The 22,426-nt window shown below is 43.3% G+C and overlaps 1 protein-coding gene across 1 annotated transcript in view; it reads right to left on the bottom strand.

Moving 5' to 3' along the window:
* The window catches only part of eys (eyes shut homolog), a 204,334-nt gene that overhangs the window by 47,654 nt on the left and 134,254 nt on the right, over positions 1–22,426 (bottom strand). The window contains exons 40-41 of the mRNA XM_062520401.1: positions 19,371–19,547; positions 13,909–14,059 (exon numbers count right to left, since the gene is read on the bottom strand). Of these exons, the coding sequence (XP_062376385.1) occupies positions 13,909–14,059; positions 19,371–19,547 (328 nt within the window). The remainder of the gene's footprint in view (positions 1–13,908; positions 14,060–19,370; positions 19,548–22,426) is intronic.

Below are 22,426 nucleotides of genomic sequence, written 5' to 3' on the forward strand. Positions count from 1 at the left end.
CCATTTTCACAGAAAGCCAATCCACTCCGTGCCAATTTCTCTTAATTCTCATGTTTAATTTCTGAGGGTTTTTGTTCTCATTACTTTACACAGAATGAAATGAGTAAAGTAAACCTCCTCCGATTTTCCTCCACTCTTTTTTCTGCTCTATCTCACACACACACACACACACATACACACACAGACAGAACCTCAAGCTGGAACAACTCACTAGAAAATATGGCATACATTTAAATAATCGTATTTGCCAGGGACTTGAAAGTTCATTGCTAATAAAAGATAGAAAAGTGTGGCGGCAGAATGCAGTGTCCCACGCTTGTTGACCTTTGCCACAGCTCGACTGGAAATGACTCACAGACACGGAGAGAGAGAGAGAGAGAGAGAGGGAGAGAGAGAGAGAGAGAGAGAAAGAGAGAGCACGGAGAAGCCCAAACCACCGTGGAGGCATCTGACAGCGAAGGCACACCGAGGGTTGGGGCGGGCGAGGGGTTAGCATGCCCAGCGCTGCGCCAGCATGCCTCTCCAGGCCCCAGACTTAATTTAACCCCTCTGCCCGGGAGGACGGCGCACCGTGGCGGACGGGGGCATTCGAGGTCACGTCTGACATCCCGTGGCACTGCGCGGACACGGCCTCCGAGGACCGGAGAAACAGAGCCTCTGTTGCCGAGGCGCTAGTGATAATTGAAGGGGGTTTTTTTGCTACGGATCGCGCTGATGTTATGCGGAGAGCAACATAATAATGTGCGTTATTTTGGTTCAGGTTACAGGCGACTGACTACTTGAAACGACGAGGTCTGCTAGTCAGATAAATGTTAATATTCAACTGCCCTGTTCAATACTGCAGGTCACAGTGAAAAGGCATTAATAAAGTGTGAATTTATTAAATTAATCCTATTAATAACGCATTAAGGTTCAACACGAAACGGGGCGTCAGGAAAAGAGAACTGCCAAAAATCCCGAGCACTTAAGGTATGAGCTGGGTATGACTCCTTCCTCTCTTAGTGCTCTCAATGAGGCGTGACAAAATGCCAGAGAATGTTTTCATGTTGACGTCGCTAAACTTGATAAGCGTTTTAGGAGAGCTGGCATGAACTGTCAGACTGAGTTGACTTTAGCACCGCACTCTAGAGGCCTGACTGACATACTGAAACACAAGGTGTGTATTTTAACTCTTGCCTTAAAGCACTCAATAATTGACGCAGCTGTTTTTAGACCCTCAGTCATAACACTTCCCTGTTGTAGACTCAAAAACGGGTGATTTTTGAAAATGTTGACAATTCTGTTTTACATTGTGTTTTTAAGTATGGCAGGCCTCTGCATACACAGTAACTGTAACTATTCCAGTTATGTAATGGCAAAAGTGTCTCCCACACTGCTGATATACTGCACTTTTATGCAAACATAACGCTTCTGCACAGAGTGAGAGTGAGTGTTCATCTATGACGTGTGCCCTCCTGTTATAGTGCCGTCTAACCGGCACATCTCCCGTGGGGCTCATATCAGCACTAATTCCCTTGGCCTCATTTATAAACATTGAACTCGAGACGTCCCCGCAGCTGGCTGGACCACAGGCCGCGTCCCTGGACAAACCCGCTCTTCTGTCGCAGCTGTGGTGGGGGGGCGCAGCGCGTCTGCCGCCACGTGTCCGGCTAATTCCTGACCAGAGTTCCGACACTCCTCTCCTCGCCTCGATGATGATAAAAAAAAAAGGCAGGCCCCTGCTCCGGCGCGGGGCACATTAAGATTCCGCTTAAGCGACGCCCTCGCTGACCTTCAAGTCAAACCCCTGTGATGGCAGATCCCATCAGATCTCATCGGCTAAACGAGGACCCGAGGAGGTGACCCCTCGCTGCAAAATCAAGTGGCAGAATTATTGATATTTGCCCAACAATGCCGGGGTTTATTCGCCCTGCCAGAGGTGCGGGAGGAGATTAAAGGCGTCGGGACACGCCGATGATGTGGAGGTCAGAGCCACTGTATATTCAAGGTGTGCTAGTTAATTATCTGCAATGAATCTCATGGTATTAAAGTTCTGGCAGCCCCCACTCTCGGATAGGAGGACGTGATGTACAGTACAGGCTGGAGAAATGGCTCTATCATGAAGTTCATGTGTACTGTAGAACTGGCATCATTCCAGCACTGGAGCAGAGGGGGGGGGGGGGGGGGGGGAGGGGGGGGGCAAGTCAACTGGTGCTGGGGAGGGGTCTTTGGCGTTCTAATTCTCAGAGTGTGTCAAAGGGTGTAGAGTCTGTGCCAAAAAGGCCAAATGCTATTTTATTTGGTGATGGGTCAAAGACTGGTCAGAAAGACTTAAATACGAGTGGGAATCTTGGTGTGCTACTTAGAACGGCTTTCGGTATAGAAAACAATCTGTCCTTTAAATAAAGACAAAGTTATTCTATTACTATGTTTTGCCCCCTCCACATCCTGGAGAAAGTCTATTTTCAACCTGATTCCTCCAAATTATGTCTTGCGTGGACTATCCAACTAAGCATACGCAAATGTAACACTACTATAATTAAAGTTAATAAAAATGCATGCCATTGCCTGACATTATACTAATTTCACACAATTACTGAATTTTCAAAGCTTGTGATTTTACTGAACAGCGCATTTTCTTCAGAGGTGACATGTATGCAATTAGTCATAACTAATGCTGATCTATCCCATGTGTGTAGAAGGAGGGAGATGAAATTATATATAGTACAGCAGTTAAACCCCAAAGGGTCTCCAGGCGACAACACAAATCTGTGTATTTATGACTGCTTTGGCTATGTTTCTCTGCATCATACTATATTAACTCCTCTCCATATATTAAGATCACGCATGTCTGATACTTTGTCTTCATTCACTCTAACGTGCGTAGCACTGGTTTAATAGGCACTGTAATACTGCAGTCACCGCTTGTAAAAGCCAGACAAATGAGAAGTTCTTTGGAGAGGGTTGTTCTGCCTTCCATGGTCACTCCTGCCATGACCTGATGAGACATGGTTGGAACTACAGCCTTCACATTGGAGTCCTTTGGACTCGTTGGAGTCCTTTCCATGTCAGCTGAGATCGATGTCCATCGTTTAATGACTGAGAGCTTTCTTTCCACTGTGAATAAAGCAAGGCTGTGCTTTCTTGCATGAAGGACAAGAAGTACTGCTCCAGACCTCCTCTTCCCCACATCCACAGAAGTCTACAGTAATTTCCCGCATATAAGCCGCATTGTGTATAAGCCGCAGGACAGTGTTTTATGCAAGTTAAAAGAAACAAAACCATATTAACACCATATTAACTGCCCCCCCCTGTATTAACCTCATAGCTGAAGACATTTTGCAAAATCAATGTATAATAGTCGGGAAATTACGGGTAATGCTCCAGACCTGCTCTTCCCCACATCCACTGAAGTCTACAGGTGCTCTTGGGTCCTCTGTGTACTCCGCCAGCCTAGCGCCCGTAAAATAACACCCTTAGTGGTCTAAAGGTTCTGCGTGTGGACTTAATGAAGCTTTTACTCCTCAAGGTTTCGGCTGGATGTTTTGGAAGGAGTGCTTCTTTCACCATCATTCGGGGAGCCACTAATTCCTTGATTAAATATTCACGACGCCTCATTTTCCCCTAGATGCGGATGATTAGCGAGGTCGAGAGAGGGAGTCTCCAGACGGATGAATTGTCACTCTTTAGCGGCCGAGATGAGCTGTGCTGAGCGGGCCAGTGAAGGGGTTGCTGCTCATCAACAATGCTGCAGTGGTATCGAGCAGCTCTTTTTACATGCTTGGGCCGTAAAGCTCTCAGCTGGGAACGGAAACACCAGTTGTTTCACAGAGCTGTGCTCAAAGGACTGGGTCAGTATTATTCCTAGATTAGCCCAACAGGATTATTCAATTACAGATATTTTTTTTAAACCGCTGGCAGTTATTTGATCTGTGTCTTCTTGTCACAGTATTGTGAATTGTGATGTATCTAATTACGACTAAGAAACAGAGATGGCCTGTGTACAGATACACATAAAGATAAGAGTAAGAAAGAGTAATGATTGAGATGGAGCGTAGATGGAGCAAAATAGTGATATTGCGTATAGACAGAGTAAGATAGGGAGATTGAGATGGAGTAAGATAATATTGGGTGACAACACATTGATGTTTAGAATTTACTGTACTTATACTATGGTTAGAATACAAGTAAGTGTGAAAGGTTTTTGTTCATAATATTAATGAGAGTATTACAGTGTAATATATGGTATATTGTAAGAGGACTCAACCAAGGAGTGCTGTTGGGTGTAAGGCTGGGGGTTTCTCTTGTGCGCTTGGTTTAGGGATTTTAATAGTTGACAAATGTTTCAGAAATCTGACATGGAGGCTTGCCGCCGTGAGCACTTCAGATTTCAGAAAAAGTTGTCTGATATTGTAAGTATACTGTAATGTAGAGTGATGACTTTCTTAAATTTGCATATCTTCTGAGCAGTCACAGAAATGCATGTATACTCACTGTTTCATGTTCGACTCTGATAACTGTGATGAAGAAGCTAATCATATGTGTTCAACTTAATGATACCTGCAACAAAATATGTTTTTTTTTTTTTCGGTTTGTCTTTTATCTATGTTGTAAACGTGATCCGTTTTATTCTATTTTCAGTAGGATTTGGTTTTATTACAGACTTCAGCTGTTCCACAGTTAAGATTTGAATAACTGAAAAAATACACTGATATGATGAAATCAGTCAAAGCAAATTATTCAGTTTGAACTTGTGAGTGATTAGTATTGAAATCCTCTGAAAAGAACTGTGAATGACATGCCAGCTTTTTCAGACATGCCTTCCATCAAGTGATGTTACTCTTGCAGCTGCTTCCTGTCTTCTTCTCCCTCTTTTTCTTCTTCTTCTTCTTCTTCTTCTTATTCTTCTTCTTCTTCTTCTTCTTCTTCGTCTTCTTCACATCATCAATCTCCTTTATATGTTATTCAGGACAGGAACATCATTGTGGGAGTTATCTGGTCTTGTTTTCCGTAATTACACAACAAACAAGTGAAGGGTGTCTGGCAGCCGATGAATGCTATACGTTAGTTGGTATGTACAGTTGCACACACAATGAGTTAATTAGATTTGCGGATAATTATGGGGAGCTTGTCTGGAAATTTGGCATGCCGAGGGGGGGACCTATTCTGCTCGTGTTTAGCAGCAGCTCTGGGATCCATAATAATCAGTCAAAGCTGACAGCACAGTCAGTTTAGCCGTAGAAAATGAAGTTAGACCAATATCCTTAGCTTGGTCTTTCACAACAACAACAACAACAACAGCAGCAACAACAACAACGACGACGATGACAGCACACAATGTTACGTGATATATTGTCTATCAAGATTATTAGTGATCTTTCTAAACCAGCCCACTACAGGGGGACTTGGAACCTAAATGAGTTAATAAAAGGCATATATCACATCAGAAGCTTAGCTCTGAGTATAGCTGTCGACGCTGAGTATTGACAATAGGGAGATTTCCTGGGATTCTCCCCCAGAATACGGGACAATTACAACATTCTTCTTTCTGTTGCTAACCCTCTGATGACAGCAACAATTCAGGCTATAAAACTGCTGCACTAACTAAAGGAGATGTGGAGCTAGGTCTAACGTGATTTTGCTTACAGATCGGCCTCAACTCGTACACTGTAAAACCCAATTTGCTTGTTTGTTTTCATAACTAACTTTTCCTTTTCAATACAACACAGATTTGTGCAAAAAGTCGTTTTAACTTAAAATAATCAATTGAAAACGTCTCAACTACATGGAAGTTCACTCAATGAAAAGCCATGTTATGTTGAGTTGAGTTGTTAAGTTGAGTGGACTACTGCCAATTTGTGCGGCATCACGTGTAGCACGTTTTGCGTCTTGCGTCATCATTGCGTCTTACTGGCGCGCGTTCATTCGGTCGGTGCAGAAGGAAATCGATGGAAATTCGTGGAACAACACCACCAGAGACTGATACCCATCATCGTATTTTTGCAAGGTGAGTGTAAATGTTAACTTGAAAGTAAATCTTCACACGTTTTACGTTTTTTACTTGATGAAACTGTCGTCCGTGTTGCTCGTTGAAAACGGAACAGCAAAACGTAGGCTGAAATTCACAGTATAGCTAACAGCGTAGCAGACCGAGTTAGCTGTTCTAGACATTATTCGTCGAACGATTTTGAAAGGAGAAATCATTAAGCCCGGGGCAGGAGACCGTTTATTTAGTTTGCTTGCGGTTAGCTTTCTTTAGGACACGGTCAGCTAGGCCTGAAACATGACGCTCGGTGTACTTCAGAGTGGGATAGCGGGGCTCTTATTCGCCATGTGGCACAAGCGTTTCAGCCACTTCACACGCTCGGCCCTCAACCGATAGGTTCGCCTGCAGCGTTGAGCAAGTTCACACTTGAGTCAAAAGAAAATGAACGAATTCACGTCCATATTTCACCAATTCTGTTTTGAACTAGCTCATGTTCAGTTCATTAACAGTTTCGTTTAGACACCAAGGAACTCAGGGAGTGAGTTCAAGTTCTTTAGTTAAAAATATGTTTAAGTTCAGGTCAAAGTTAATAGAAAAATGAACTAGTTCATGCTCAACACTGGTCGCCTCCTCCTAGTAGAAAGCATGTGGGTAATAGTGCTATTTTTCTGTGTCCTGTACGTAGCGATTGTAAACAACAAGGCATTCTTTGCTCTTCAACCTTTCTCTGCTTGTTATCTGGACCACTACAGATGTTTTGAAGTTTGCAGTGCTGAGGATTCCCAACTGGTTGTGGTCGACCCTGCAGAACTGAACCACTACGTCCCCCTGTCAGCCTACATGGTTCAAGGCAGACTCCTGATTTCTCCTAACGCATTCCTGCTACACTGAGGTAATTCTTTTGGCTTATTTGCAGGATAACACAATGCCTTGTATTGCACTCTCCTACAGCAAAACCTACAGTTGATTACTTACCTTTTCCCATCTGCACTAAATCTTTTCCCTGAAAATACCAGATGCAATTGCTTACAACGTGTCACACATTCAGTAGTGAGCTTGTGGATCTGTAATTTACAACGAATGTTCCCAATATTGGGGTATAGGCCTAATGTGGTTAAATGTCTTACTTGGTTGGGGTTCTATGACATGTGATCATGACTTTGCTTTGTTAATCAGAAAATGTGTATTTGTTTTGTTCTTTGTAGATTCATCATGTTGCTCCGTGTCATCCTAACCGAAGAGGACATTCGGAGGGTCATCATTGAGAACATGCCCGACACGGTTGATGACCTGCACTTGATCCTCAAAAACAAGCTTGGATTGGAAGGAGTTTTGAGGGTACAATTTCAAGATCCAATGTTCAATAATGAGCTTTGCAACTTGAGTAACATGTCAGATCTCCCTAAAGATAAAGTGACTTTGAAAGTGTTCAGTCAGCCTCTTGAAGAGCTCCAATTTCCTACAGAAGAACATTATCATACAGACTCAACTTTGGACACTGCAAGCTTAATCACATCCCCTGAGTCGAGCCCCAGTCGAGTCGAGTCCACCCCAAGTCGTCGTCGCCAGCTGCCTCTGTCATTTCAGATTCCTGCCTTTGCGTTTGATACAGAGCTAAGGTTAAGGCAGGGAAATGAAGCCTTCCAGAAGGATGGAACCCTTCTTGATATTTCCAAAGGTATGAAATCAGACATTTTGGAAAAATTAGCAGAAGCGATTTATGCCTTTACCCCCCACGTAGAACCTGAGGAAATTGATATGGTGGCGCAAGCCCTCATCAAAAAACATCCGTGTCTGAGGGAACCAGGGTCTGTTGCTGGATGGTACTGTTGGAGGTTTAGTTTAAAATGTAAAATGGGTAACTTCAGACACAAGCTAAAAGAGGCTGAATGTCAAGAGCTCAAGATCAACTCACGGTCATCCAGCACATCTGGGAAAAGAACTTTTAAGAAGGCTAGAAAATCAGAAGTCAACTTCATGCCAAACATCCCGGAAGGAAAAACGAATCATTCCCTTGACGAAGAAAGGACAGCAATGCTCACAGAAATGAAGAAGAGGAAGGTTGATTGGACGAAAATTAAGGCGATGATGACCAGCACATTCTCTTTGCGAAGAAAGGAAATTGTTGAGGACCAGCCACTTGTGACGGTCATCAAAGATAGATGGCCAGCACTGTTCTCTGAACGTCAGGTAAAGTACTTCCCTATCTCAAATGAGTTGAGGAAGATCAGAATAGCTTATTAGGCTATGTAAAATCATTATTATTTTATGTAAAAATCATCATTTTACATCATTGAAAGCAGGAAGTCCTATTCATGGGTTTATTGAAATCCGTATTTCTCTCATCTCAAGGCAAACTGAGGGAATATTGCATGACCATTCAAAAACGTGACTGGTTTTCTAAAGATACAAAGTTTAATGCTAATCGGTGAAGTGTCCCTTTAAGCAACAATTGCTAATATCTCTATAAAGAGACTATAAAATGATAAATATCAGTGCTATTGGATCCCTTGTTATTTGCTTCTTTTATGCCTACTAGATTGAAGCCGAGTTTGCTCGCCTCACCACTGTTGACCTGAAAGGCTGTTTCTTTACTGGCTTGGACAAGTATCTGCAGAGGTTTATTGATCTCTACAGAGCCAAGACTGGTGTGGTGGAGCTGAAGAAGCTGTTGACAACACTGGATAGTGATGTAAGTAGGCTTGTGTGATATTTTAAACACTATGTTTTTCTGTTTAAACAAAAGTTATTATAGTAAATATTACTACATGGTGTTGGTTCAGTAACAGGCTTCTCCCAGTTCCTGTCTTTCCAACTCTTTAATAAACAGCAAATGTATTTTCACACGGGTCAATGGTGTCATCCAACCAGAAAAAAAGCGCTTTCAAATTTATAGTTTTCCAATTTTGTCTGCAGCTTTCTTTGTTTCATGATTTATAATTGCACTTGTTTATCCTTGTTTATCCTGTATCTGTGTCTCTCTCTGGTTGGATGAAATTGGTATATTAGGGACATAGAGCTACAGTATTTAACACTTACACACATACACACACACACACACACTTTATTTACTGTTAAATACTCTCTTCTGATGCTATTTGATTGAAGCTGTTCCATTGATTGTGTATTGTCAATTGTTTTTAGTGTTCCAACCAATGGAGAAGGACCATCGTGCTGATGGGGCTCCCCCACTACCTCAAAGATGTTGCGTCCAACTTTTACAAGAAAGTTCAGGTATATTTTATATTTTCTGTCAATGCAGATCATCCCTCCCCATTCTTATGGATTTACCCTTACATGTACATATCCTGTATTTTAGGACCTAAACAGCGGGTTGGGACCAATCAGGAGTAAATAGCCCTATAGCGCTAACCGCTCTAACATGTGTATATGTCCATACCATCATGGCCTCAATGTCATTGTCCAGGCTTCACATACTGTAACTTCTGTGGCACATAAATTAACTCAGTAGCCGGCTTCAGGTCGTCGAGCCAAGTGGCCTAACATTTTGGGTGGGCCAGAATTTAGGGGTCTATAGCCCCAAGTAGTACCAGTTAGCACCCGCACCTGACGTAGCGAAAGGAATTAGCATCGGCAAATAGCTTGGCTTTGGCTCGACCATCTGAAGGGGGCTAATGAAAGCACTGCTCATTTCACACTGGGTGTTTGTTTTGTTTTTTAAATAATTGCCTTTAGAAATACGTTTTTAAGTACTCAATAGCTCACATTGCGCTTTTTTTATTTATTTATTTATTAATATTCAATATCAATATTGTGAAGTGTTGTGAGCTTGCAGGTCCGCTATTTTCACTAGTTTGGGTTCCGGGGAGAATGTTTAGGAACCACTGGTGTCTCATGCTTAATGCCGTTTTGGCCACAACAACAGAATCAATGAAGGTTTATTTTATCACATGTTTGTCCATTTTTTAGGCCACAGTTGCTGAGGAGGACATGACGAGAGGAATGACCTTGGGCATCCTCGTGGTGGCAGACGGGAATTATACTTTTGGTTTCGCTGTGGTCATCGAGGAAGAAATCATCCTTCCGTCGCTCAGTGATTTTCCAACAGCTGTGGCACTTCTAATGGGTCTGCTCTACGCACTGAACATTGACTACCCCAAAGATACAAGGTACACATTTGAAGTCATTCAGAAGGTGCTCATGGACATTGGTGGAGGCCATTGCACTGCGTTGGTTCATGGCTTGAGAAACAGACTCTTGAGGAAAACCATGTAAGCTTAAAGCAGAGTTTAAGCTTTGGCCAAATGTGATCAAAATGTGAAATGGACTCTCTTGTTGTTTTTGTTGTTTTGTTATTTGGGGGACAGAGTAACACAGTAACACACAGTGTGTGTTAATTTGGGGGACAGCGTAACACACACGGTATGGATTTCTTTGGGGGACAGAGTAACACAGCAACACACACGGTGTGTATTTATTTGGGGGACACAGTAACACACACTGTGTTTATTTTGGGGACACGGTAACACACTCGTGTGTATTCATTTTGAAGGACAGTAAAACGCACAGTATGGATTTATTTTGGGGAAGGTAACACGCACTGGGGTTTTATCCACAGTGTGTATGTGATCAATCTTGTTGTTTGTGATGCACTTTTTTGATGCACTTTTTTTTATTCTTTGGTTAATTGCTCTATTTGTAACTGGCTGCACATTGTTTAATGCCAAAACATTTGTTTAAGAGGTCACCAAAATGGAAAATGTTGCCTTAAATTTCTATTACTTACAATGTAAGATACATTTTAGTATTGGTGATTGCCTATATAGGATGCATTAAATAACAGATAACACATGAAGTATTATGGTAGTATGAGTATCTGCCCATAGTGAGATGGTACAAATGTTCCATTTTGATGATATCATGTGTTGGTACTGTTTTAAAGGAGTAGCTCAGCCTTCTTTTCTATCAATTACACACCTAATGAAGCCTTCAATTCATTTATTTTTATTTTTGTTGCATTCCTAATTGAGACAAAAATGTGAGTCTTCTCTCTTGAATCAAATGATTGGCTCGGTGATACAAAAACAATCTTCATGAATTCAAGCCTTCATGGGGTGTGTAACTGATAGAAAATAAGTATTTGTTCCAAAAAGTAATTGTATTTACTCATGTGTTTCTATTAAAGAAGCTCGAGTTGGATCTCAGTGTTGTTTGGTGTATGAAGCTATATCTTCAATAAAACAAGAAACATATTGGGCAGTATTAATTGTTAAATTGTATTAGATGTATGGGGTGAGAATTACATTACAGTTAAGTAGTTGGTGTATGTAACTCACTAGCATTGCAGTGAAATCATCCAAAAGCTTAAGTAGCTTAAGGCTAAGTTATCTCAACTAAAGCTACCAAGTGCTGAAGTTAAATCAACTAAAGGTATCAAGTTATGTCAACTAAGTATATTAAGTGGTGAAGTTATGTCAACTAAAGTAATCAAGTTAGATCAACTAAAGGTATCAAGTGCTGAAGTTAAATCAACTAAAGGTATCAAGTTATATCAACTAAAGCTATCAAGTCATACAAACTAGAATTGAGTTGAGTCAAATAGCAAGATTTATTTGAGTTAACTCCATTGTCTTTGTTGTCTTAACATAAAATTCTTTCGCAGCATGGTTACATAAATATTTAAGTTCAAACAGCAAGTTGGGTTTTACAGTGTACTCTCACAACAATCATGCCGTTATCTTAAATGGGCTAACATCACTCACTTACTGTAGGTTGCATTTGTTTCACTGGAAGGGCACGGGGGTAGCAACAGGATAGCAGTACAGAGACTGACAGGTCCGATATTAGGGCTATGATTAGGAGAGTATTAAAATACGGGATATTTCACAGGAAAATATTAAAACAGGAAGGCAGTGGAAAAAAAGTTAAAATATGTGAAAAACAGAAAAAATGGGAGGGTTGACAGGTATGGCTTTGAATCAGTATTTGACAATGGTTTACTATGATATTCACAACGCTTATGTGGTTAAAAAAAAACAGATACTGCAGATTCAGATACTACAGCTGGCATCACGCTTCTAACCGTTTCACTGCATGGGGCTAGATGCCTCTGCAACCAATAGCCCAAATGTACCTGTATCAGTTAGAAATACAGTATTTACTCATATATTACATAAGCAGTTTATGCATTTGGTGTGAGTAGTAGACCCTGAAATAGCTTTTCTGCATCCTGAACTAGTCACTCAAATGTTTTGTCTTTCCCCTACTGTACCTAAACAGAAAAAAACAAAAATCATATACTGGAGACCTTTTTTCAAAATATGAAACTGACCGGCATAATCTGCATTCAGAAATCTGTCAATCAAGTGACCTATTTCATCATATACTGTCGCAGCTGGCAACGACGTCTTCTCTGAACTCTCTTGGAAACAAAACATACAGCAGCAACTTTCCACAGACACCACTTCATAATTGCACAGATCCCACGCACACTGCGGCGCTGCAGACGCAGATGCCCCCCCCTCCTCCCTCCTCCCCAGAGTACGACATCATAAGGCTCGCTTGTGTGAGATCTGAATTAGTGACGCAGAGAGAGAGAGAGAGAGAGAGAGAGAGAGAGAGAGAGAAAGAGAATAACGGAGCGGCTTACTTATCATGGCACAAGCCAATAATGGTAATGGAGCCTGTTGTGCTTTGCATGTCATCCTGCCCTGACAATAGCTCTTCTTTAACAGAGAAGCGCACATACACACACACACATACACACACACACACACACCAACTACACACCGCACACACAATCTCTCTCTCTCTCTCTCGCTCTCTCTCTCTCTCTTTCAAGTGGGATTGATAGAATGTCCTTGGGTTAGAGCCGTCACAACCCATCAGTGCCTTCCCAACCCCTGTTGGTCAGCTGTGAGGAGGAGTAAGATAAAAGACATCACAACAACGGAACATATATCACGCTGTCCAGTTGCCATGGAAGGCATTCGGCAGGCCCGCACCACACAACACATCTAGGACTCTATAAGGAAGGGATGCAGGGTATGTGACTCACAATGGCTATTTTTTACTAGGGTAAAGTGACACATGTAATCTAAACTGATCCTATACTCACAGACAATCATTGGACTTTCTCAAGGGCATGTGTCAGAAGCAGATAGGTGCAAATAGCAAGACATATGACAACTTCTAAATCCTTAGGGGAATGCATTATACAGTAGGAGGCAATAGGGCAGAAAGACCTACAGTATGTTTAATATCTCAGTTAGATCTCTGGGTTCAGTTTGATGAGGAGTGGGATACTATTTGGCATTATGAATTGCTGAAATAATGAGGTGATTGTAATATGAAGTCATGCGGCCCTTTAAAATTCTATTTCAAGTCTTCTAACACCGTAAAGACATAGAGATGAGTGTTTTTTTTTTTTTGACTTGGTCGTCTGATGTCAGTGCATATACAGGAATACAAACTGACTTTGAATAGTTCAAGCCCAAACAATTACACATCCCACAAACAGCGTGCACACCCTCTTTAAATCCTCTTGGACCATTTGATACAGCTCAGTTAACAGAGGTACAGTAGCCATGCCGCTGCTCCCAGAGTAGAGCAGCGCAGACTGAGCTCAGTTCATTTGCTTTACATTAGTCGCACAAAGGCCTTTAGGACTTCAATCAAGCATATGATAGGGACGAGTGGCAAAAAGCCTATTTCCTCATATCGTCTAACTGGCACAGGCGCACCCCATGTCACGCTTTCCCACTCTCCTGACTTCAGCAGCTGCCGGCGTGCCGTTCGTGACAGACTCCAGGATTGCGTAAGTCTGTATAAATGCTTGATGAAAGCGGCATACCTGATGCGTTGAGGACCCATCTCCCATTAATGTAAAAAAAAAAAAAAAAAAAAGGGGGGGGGGGCATCTAAGTGAGATGACGGGCAGAAAAAAGGGCCGGTGCTTTGGGGGGGGGGGGGGGAGAACTTACCGCACTGTGATGGCTGTCAGTTTGTCATTGCTGATGTTGCGCGCGGCGAAGGCACTCAGAGGACGAACGCCACCGCAGCCCAATCTGGCGCCGGGCCTCCCATCCTGCAGGAACACGTGGAGGAACCGGTCTCCGAAATTCTGCTCCCGAGCTGAGGAGGGGAAGGGAGGGTAAAGAGAGAGAGAGAGAGAGAGAGAGAGAGAAAGAGAGAGAGAGAGAGAGAGGGAGAGAGAGAGAGAGAAAAGGAAGAAAAAAAAAATCGACAATTCATCCACGACAGGCAGAGTTAATGTGATCAGTTTCAGAGAATCTCTCATTTTCCTTGTAGGCTATTGAGAAAGCGAGCTGACCTACTTTGGGACTGGACTGAGGCGCTGGCGCTGGTGCGGGTGCGGCAGGCTTCTGAGCATTACCGCGCGCCGTCTGGAGAAATCCCTACAACATTGTTTCAGCTCAAATTGATTGTGAATGGGAAGAGTGGGAACCTGAGAGCTAAACCCTTTATTGTCGTAAACCACGCCGTAACTGCCACCGCAAAAAAACCCTAAAACTGAGCGAGCTGGATGTGTGTGAGAGAGTCAGAGAAGACAGGGGTGAGTGTTTTATTATGGCTGTACTGCTGGAATGAATATCCACGCACAAGCTCCCTTTGAAAAGTCTACATCAAAAATACTTCTGAGAGAGAGTAAGGCCATTTTTACACTCTGTGTGTGCATGTGTGTGTGTGTGTCTGTCTGTCTGTCTGCTAAAACATATCATGAAACTACAGTATATTGAATATTTTGTATCACAACATATCACAAATAAATCATATGATCTGGTCTATGCTAGTCAAACCAACGCAAATAGAACAATCACTGCCACACAGCACATCAAGCCAGAGGCTTGACGACTTGCCATGTCTATTTCGCAGCCAAAAGCCCCTCAGCTGGGTGACATACCCAGGCTAAGTTAGCTTTAAGGGCTATTATGCAAATACTTCACGCATGATGGATTTGGCATGTATGAATTTGTATGCTTCATGACCACAGACAGTGGCATAAAATAGCACTAATGCCGTTAAGAGTTAAACCTATATAATGTCCGAGGTTAAGCTCATCCTTTCACTGAGAAAATGGAATATTTCCATCCATTATCATACCTACACTATGCTTTTTTTCCTTGGGAATAAATTTGAGATGTTGGTATATTTAATATAGTATTTTATTATATAATGGGAGAGAAAGATGACAAATTGCTTCTCAGTATTTCCGCGGTCCTGTTCTCCAGGACGAGGCCCTGAGGTGCTCTCCTCCTGTCCTCCGTACCTGCGGCCTAGACTCCGCCAGTCTGTGGATGACAAGTGACGCCCGCGGGGAGTCTTGCACAGAGCTGGCGGGGAGGTTTGTGTGTGTGTGTACACTTGCGGTTGAATAGCGGCACCTCGGCAGCCCGGGCCTCTCTTTCCACATTCTGATGCCACGCCGCGGCGTCTGCGTCTGTGTCAGTGTCAGGACGTCTGATTAACTTTGTCTGTTTGATCTCTGGAGCCTCCTGTTTTTCGCTCGCTCTTTCACATCTGAGAGACGCTGCTGCTGCTGTTGCTGTTGCTGCTGCTGTTGCTGCTGCTGCTGCTGCTGCTGCTGCTGCTACTGCTCTGTACGCAGCAGATATGCAGCCAGATGAAAGACTCGGTGTCTCTCCATCTCCTCGCAGCACAATCACCATGTCACCATGCTCTATGACATGGCATTTCTCTTGACAAACTGTATGTGCAGGAGTCCAATCTGTCTCCATATTCTTCATGTGCCGCTTTTGACAGCGATAGCCGTTACTCTTGACACAAGCTCGGCAAACCTGATGAACTTAAACCAGTTTGGACACTTGTAGGAGTTAGAGGTGTACAGCACGGGGGACTTTTTTTTTTAAGCAGTTTTGGGAGCTAACAAAAAAATCCTGGAACAGCCAATTACTTGGGACTTTCTGCCTCCATCTGTCAAGCGCACCGCCGGTTTGTCAGGGCAAAGGACTCTCTCTGCCTGCTGACAATTTCCGTTTGCATGTTATGAATTGCTAAACCAAGTCGGGCCCTGCATCACGTCTCGGCTTCGTCTCCTTGTTTCTTCCTTCTTCGACCCCCTTTTGCATGACTGCAAAATGCAACACTATCTTTGAGTGAGAGTGAGAGAGAGAGAGAGAGAGAGAGAGAGCATGGGTGTGTGTGGGTGTGTGGAGTGTGGGTGGGGTGTGTGTGTGGGGGTGGTGTTTGGCAAGTAGGTGGATGTAGACATCTCTCAGGCAGGCGGAGGGTGCTCCCCTGGGGGGCTCCTGCTGCGTGGGCCCCTGCACAGCGGGGGGGTTGGGATGGGGGGGGGGGGGGGGGGGGGGCACCCCAAGGCCCAGAGGATATTTGTGAGTTCTGGACAAGCGCACACTCTGGGCCGTCTGACCCCGGAGGCACATCGCACCGCTCCGCACCGCTCCGCACCGCTCAGCTCAGCTCAGCAGTGCCGCCTCAGCTACTGTAGTCCTCCCACTGAACAGGAACACATTTGCATTTCATCTGCATGCTTGGGAATATAACAAGTCACTTAAATGACAATATTAGTTGGACTGTGTGACAGATATAGAGGGTTTTTTTTTTCTTTCTTTTCTATTTACAATGTGATCTATGTTGAAAAAAAAGGATTTTGAAAGGAATTGTTAAAACTCAATGATGATGACAAGAGTTGCATGTAATGTCAGAATGATGCAACTTGCCTTGGTCTACTTCTAATTTAACATGCTGAGCACTCCCCCTGCCTCTCTTTTCATCTGATGGAATCATGGACACCAGAAGAAATAATGTGTTTGCTTATAAAGTCCAGCTAAACGTGCCTCAAGCTGTGATATGTAACCCAGGGATTAAGAAAAGCTAGTCTCTAATATATTGACATTATTTGGTACTGAATTCTTATTGTCACGACTTGGGCTGCCATGCGAGGGGAAATATCCATCCATTTGAACTGTTTCTGTTGGTATAGCATTGTGGGTAGAGTGAGTCTATCGAGAGTGCAACAAAGGCGTTCAGTCGTTGCGTTACGCTATGATAGGAATGCTGACATTGAAACGATTCAGACAATGCTAACACTGATGAACCAGATTGAGACAAAATTTTGTGCTCGTACATAGTATATGGTACTCAAACATTTTTGAATTAGTATAATTTAATTGAGCTCTACAAGGCCAACGTGTGAAATTAATCCCGTCAGAGATACCTACAGTAACTTTGTTTTCCAACGATTGCCAAGATGAAATACCTCTACCAGACTGCAAGCCAAATTCCGCTCTGCCGTATGAACTTTGATTACAAAATAAATGCCTTATGCTTCCCTTGCGTATGAACACTGTCTGATTGCCTTGGCTTTGTGCGCATGATATACACGTAAATGAATTGAATTAGCTGAAAAACAGAATAACACAGTGAAGGCTGACATATATTGAGCTGGGGGCTGGAGAGGTGGGTTTAGATGAGCATGCTGTCAGAGCAAGCATGATGTCAACCCCCCCCCCCCCCCACCCACCCCATCCCAACCAACCCCCCCACCACACACATCCCCTCTGTTAATCTATAAAAGGAATCCACACAGATTTTGACAGCCCATGACATGAGATAAACAGCATCAGATAGCCTGTGACAGGTAGAATGTTCATGAGCAGGTAATCTGACAGGTCGGGCGAGGAAATGACTTTGCTAAGTTGACATCAAGAGCAATCTGGCTGACTTTTTTCCCCTCTCTCTTTCTTCCTCCTCTCCCTCACTCTTCAGATAAAAGGCCCCGCAGCACCTAATGGTTTATGTTCACTTTACAAATCTCCCAACAGGTGATTTAAATGCCGTGAGCCTGAGTGAAAAGTTAGCATTGTTGAACGCAGCTGACGCTTCATTACAAAGCTCTGTCTGGCTTGCTCTCCAATAAAAACCCATTAGGGAACTTGCATTTACAGCGCACCATTTTACCCCAAAAACTGTCTCTGACAGATGACATTTCAGGACATCCATCTTACTAGTACAAGGCCTTGGCTCATTTGAGAACAGCAAAAAGAGTACCGCACGCACATCCAAAAAAATAAAACACTGGGTGCTGGACAGATGCGCAAAAGTTAAAAGAACAGGAAGTCCGCACACCAGAGAATGCTCCTCAGTTTTCTTTAATAGTCACCACGACGTGTAACGTTTCGGGCCCCTAGCTAGTTGTTGTCTGATGAAGGGCTAGGGGCCCGAAACGTTACACGTCGTGGTGACTATCAAAGAACACTGAGGAGCATTCTCTGGTGTGCGGACTTCCTGTTCTTTTATCATTTGAGAACAGAAACAGCATGCACATTGTTGCCCTGGTGTGACACTGGCCAGAGTGAGAGTCGGGGCGCTGAATGTGTTTGTGAAGTGGGGTTCAGACCAAAGATTCATGACGAGATGAGCTGCAACATTCTAAAACCTCGCAACTGTGACTAAACATGTTGACTGCTTTGTGACGGCTTGCAACGATGTGCAACATTTAATTATTTAACTCACATCGCTGCAACTCCTTCTGCAATGGTTTCGTCTCGTTGCGGATCTTTGGTGTGAATTGGGCCTAAGAGTGTGAATACTGTATGTATCCTAGGAAGGAGTGTGCCGTTTGATCAGTAGAGATAAACAGTAGCCTCCAAGTATCAGGTGTGATTACAAGGATCAATAAAAACACTACCAGACATGCTCCCACTATCCCAGTATCCCCCACACTTCACTATTCAGAGTACACTCAGGAGCATCCATTCACACTCATGACTTGACCTGAACACAGTAGACAGCAGATGGCTCACGGTCATGCAACTAAAACATATTTATACATGACTTTGTGGAGACCTACCGCAGCTCTTATGTCAAGCTGAGCTGCATACATCTTCCATCTGCCATAGATGAATTGTGCATTACCTCACACCTTGTATGACACGCGGGATTCTGATTCCAAAGAACACAAGCTGCTGTGGTCAATGTGAAAACTAGAGCCACTACTGTTACTTTCATGTGGCTGGAGACACAATACAGTAATCTCCCACATATAAGCCGCATTGTGTACAAGCTGCAGGACAGTGTTTTATGCAAGTTAAAAGAAACAAAACCGTATTAATACCATATCAAATGCCCCCATGTATTAGCGGAAGAAATTTAGCAAAATCAGTGTATAAGCCGCGGCTAATAGTCGGGAAATTACGGTAGTTAAGAGCGGAACAAAATTATGATTATCAATTGAATAAGAAGATGAAACAAAACAAGAATGAATGTACACTCCAAATCTTTATACAAATAGTTAAACACTTCAGCAGGCGATATTCTAAGTATCTCGACACACACAGACGCACGGTGAGACTCGGAGACCATAAAGAGATCAGCCGGTAATAACTCTCCACTGAGCCATAAGTCACGCACTTGAGGAGCGGAGTGGCGAGCTAATACTCACCGTAAAGGATTATGGCATCGCTCGCCCGCGTCTTCACAGTCAGGTAGAGAGTAACAGGGCTCTCTCTGCTGGGCGCTGAGGAGATCGCTCCCGGGACGTCCGACTGCAGCAGAGATGTGAGCGATTGGAGCTCCAGGTAAGAGGTGCCATTGAAAAATGGGAAATACACCGTCGTGTCTGGAGACGAAAAAGAAATTAGACAAATTGAGACAATGAGTGTCTCGCATAAGAAAGGCAAGCGACAAAAAACTGAGAGATGACACTGACAAAACAATATGGCTCTCACGTCGCAGGCTTCCTTTGATGCACAAGTAGTGTGACCCCTTCCAATGTTGTGCTTTTTTTTCTCTCGCTGTTCTGAAGACAAGAACGTTCTTCTTTCATTATTCATCTAATTCCTTTGAGTTTGAAAACTACCTTAGGCAAAACATTACAATGCGCAAGAAGTCCCTGTCACACCTAATTTGCTTACCATTAATTAAATAAGTGTAGCTACCAACAAAAGCCATGTAGCGAGGTAGTATTTCCTAGCAGCAGGCAAAACGACTAATGGGACTGCATATTGTTTTCAAGCAGGGAGGTGTGGTATGCTTGGGTGGAACAATTATTTTAATTGAATAAGTGTTGGTGACTGTTGACAAGTCATAATAGAAAAACAGAGCCGAGAAAAATACAAATAAAGGGGAAGCTTTTAGAGTATTCTGAGGAGACATCATCAGGGCAGAAGATGGAGTGTGAATCCCCTGCAAAGACTAATGTTCGTGTTTACTGCCTGAGATGGTGAGAACAGTAGTTTTGTGGCTGGGGAAACTTGGCCCGGTGCCTCAAAGCCATTGCCTGCGCTGCCAAGGGGGTTGATTGATAGCTGTTTGCCCCCGCTGCAATAACTCTGCGTCTTGTGTTCGAGTGACAATCCTTTTTTGGAAAATGTACAGCAAAGTTATAAAGGTGTGGGGTTTAAAAAAGAAAGTCTAGGCTGTGTGCCATAGGGAATTCAACCTACTAACAGATCCCTAAAAAAAGGATACACTGTATTTTCATATATATATATATATATATATATATATATACAGTATATGATGAATGGCTATAAATGAAAGCGTATCTATAATGTTCATATCTATAATGATGGCTGGCCTCTATGTTGTCATTCGATTCATTATTCAAACAGAAAGGCTTCTCTGCCGATTTGAAAAGAGAGACAGTGAACCATCAAAGTCAAAATGACACAAAAATCATAACCTCAAATCTTATTACAACAGATGAGAAATGAGCGAGTGTTTTGGCATACATGAATAAAAGCGACTACAACACACGTCTCCACGCGGCAGCCTGCTCACTCAGCACTGACATGGCTCCTTCAGCGCTGCATCATGACAGCCTGGCTCTCCCAGTTAGCCTATGACTGATGTCAGGGTGTGGGGGGTGGGGTGTGTGTGTGTGTGTGTGTGTGTGTGTGTGTGTGTGTGTGTGTGTGTGTGTGTGTGTCTGCGTGTGTGTGTGTGTGTGTGTGTGTGTCTGTGTGTGTGTGTGTGTGTGTGTGCGTGCGTGCGTGTGTGTGCGTGTGTGTGTTTGTGTGTGCGTGTGTGTGTGTGCGTGCGTGCGTGCGTGTGTGTGTGTGTGTGTGTGCGCGCGCGCGTGTGTGTGTGTGTGTGTGTGTGTGTATGTGTGAGGGTGGGGGGTGAGGGGGCTGGTCGAGTCGAGCTGTCACAAGTGTGTGAGGCTCTGTTATCTCCCCAAGGATGATGGTAGGGCCACGAATATGGAGGGGGAGGAGGAGGAGGGTGGAGGGAGAGGATAGTCCCTACTCTGTGGTCACAGACCACGCATGGCTGAATCAATCAGTTAGCCATTACACGCAACGGGGAGCTGCAGTTGGGCATTCATGCATCACCACCACCACATTTAAACCCAGACCCAACACTGAAAACTGGGGCTGTTCGATTATGGCAAATATCAAAACTGGGATGATTTGTTTCCGCATTGAGATCACAATTATTTATCACTCAACGATTTGGGAAACATCATCCATTTCCTATGCATTAAAAATAATGATAGTGAAAGCAAAAGAAACATATATGCACAAAAAGATCACATAGAAAATACATGCAAAAAAAGACTGTTGCAAAATGGAAGGCAGGAAATAATCATCATATTTCAGTCTTTTTGTTTCTATAGTTGTTGGAGATCATAATTAATGATTAATCAATTAATTTGAATATTTGCACAGTCCTACCCAAAACAGGCCAAAGTAAGCAACTGCAGTCATAACACTAGGATAATTAAAAAAAAAAAAAAAGCAATACGCCAGAAAGGCAGTAGGATAGAACAGCTAAGTGGTGTTGTTTAGGGCTGGGGGGGGGGGGGGGGGGGGGAATGACCATATGTTTTTATTATCTAATTGGTGAGTTCAAAGTCTAACGCTGCAAACCACCATTTTCTCTTGTGACCCACCATGAATTGATTTGAGGACACAAGGGTTGATGCACAGTCAGTCTTTTAATAACTCTAAATAATACATTTGTGAGGATGCAGCATGTGATTATGTCACATTATTCCTTCTTTCTAAATAGCGTGTGCAGATGTGGGGGCAACCATAGTACAGTACGTGCGCTGTAAATGGCCCGCAAGTAGCCTGTTTAAATGTTAAAACATTGACATGACAAACCACACACTAGGCCATGTAATTTGCTTGATGAGGTCACAAAGACATGGCTTAGAGACCTGTCCATGCGGCTTTTAAAACGACAGAACGGAGGCCAACAGACCAAGCCTCAAAAAAACAGCTTGACTCATAGATTGCTGCTAGGCAACAACTTGGCTCATCAATCTATCGCGGTGGAAATGAGATAGATGATTACCAACACGTCCTTTATAGGAGGCTCTATCATTGTGCTGAAATTACAGCAACATGTTGGCCTTTGACATTTAAGACCACCTTCAGCACCGCATGTCGGCCCAATGAAATATGACTTGAAATGTCACACACGAGAGCGTCACACGGTGTGACCAATAATGTCACACGAGAGCGTCACACGGTGTGATCAATAACCTAA

This window comes from Sardina pilchardus, chromosome 18 (assembly GCF_963854185.1).
Source record: "Sardina pilchardus chromosome 18, fSarPil1.1, whole genome shotgun sequence".
Taxonomy (NCBI): domain Eukaryota; kingdom Metazoa; phylum Chordata; class Actinopteri; order Clupeiformes; family Clupeidae; genus Sardina; species Sardina pilchardus.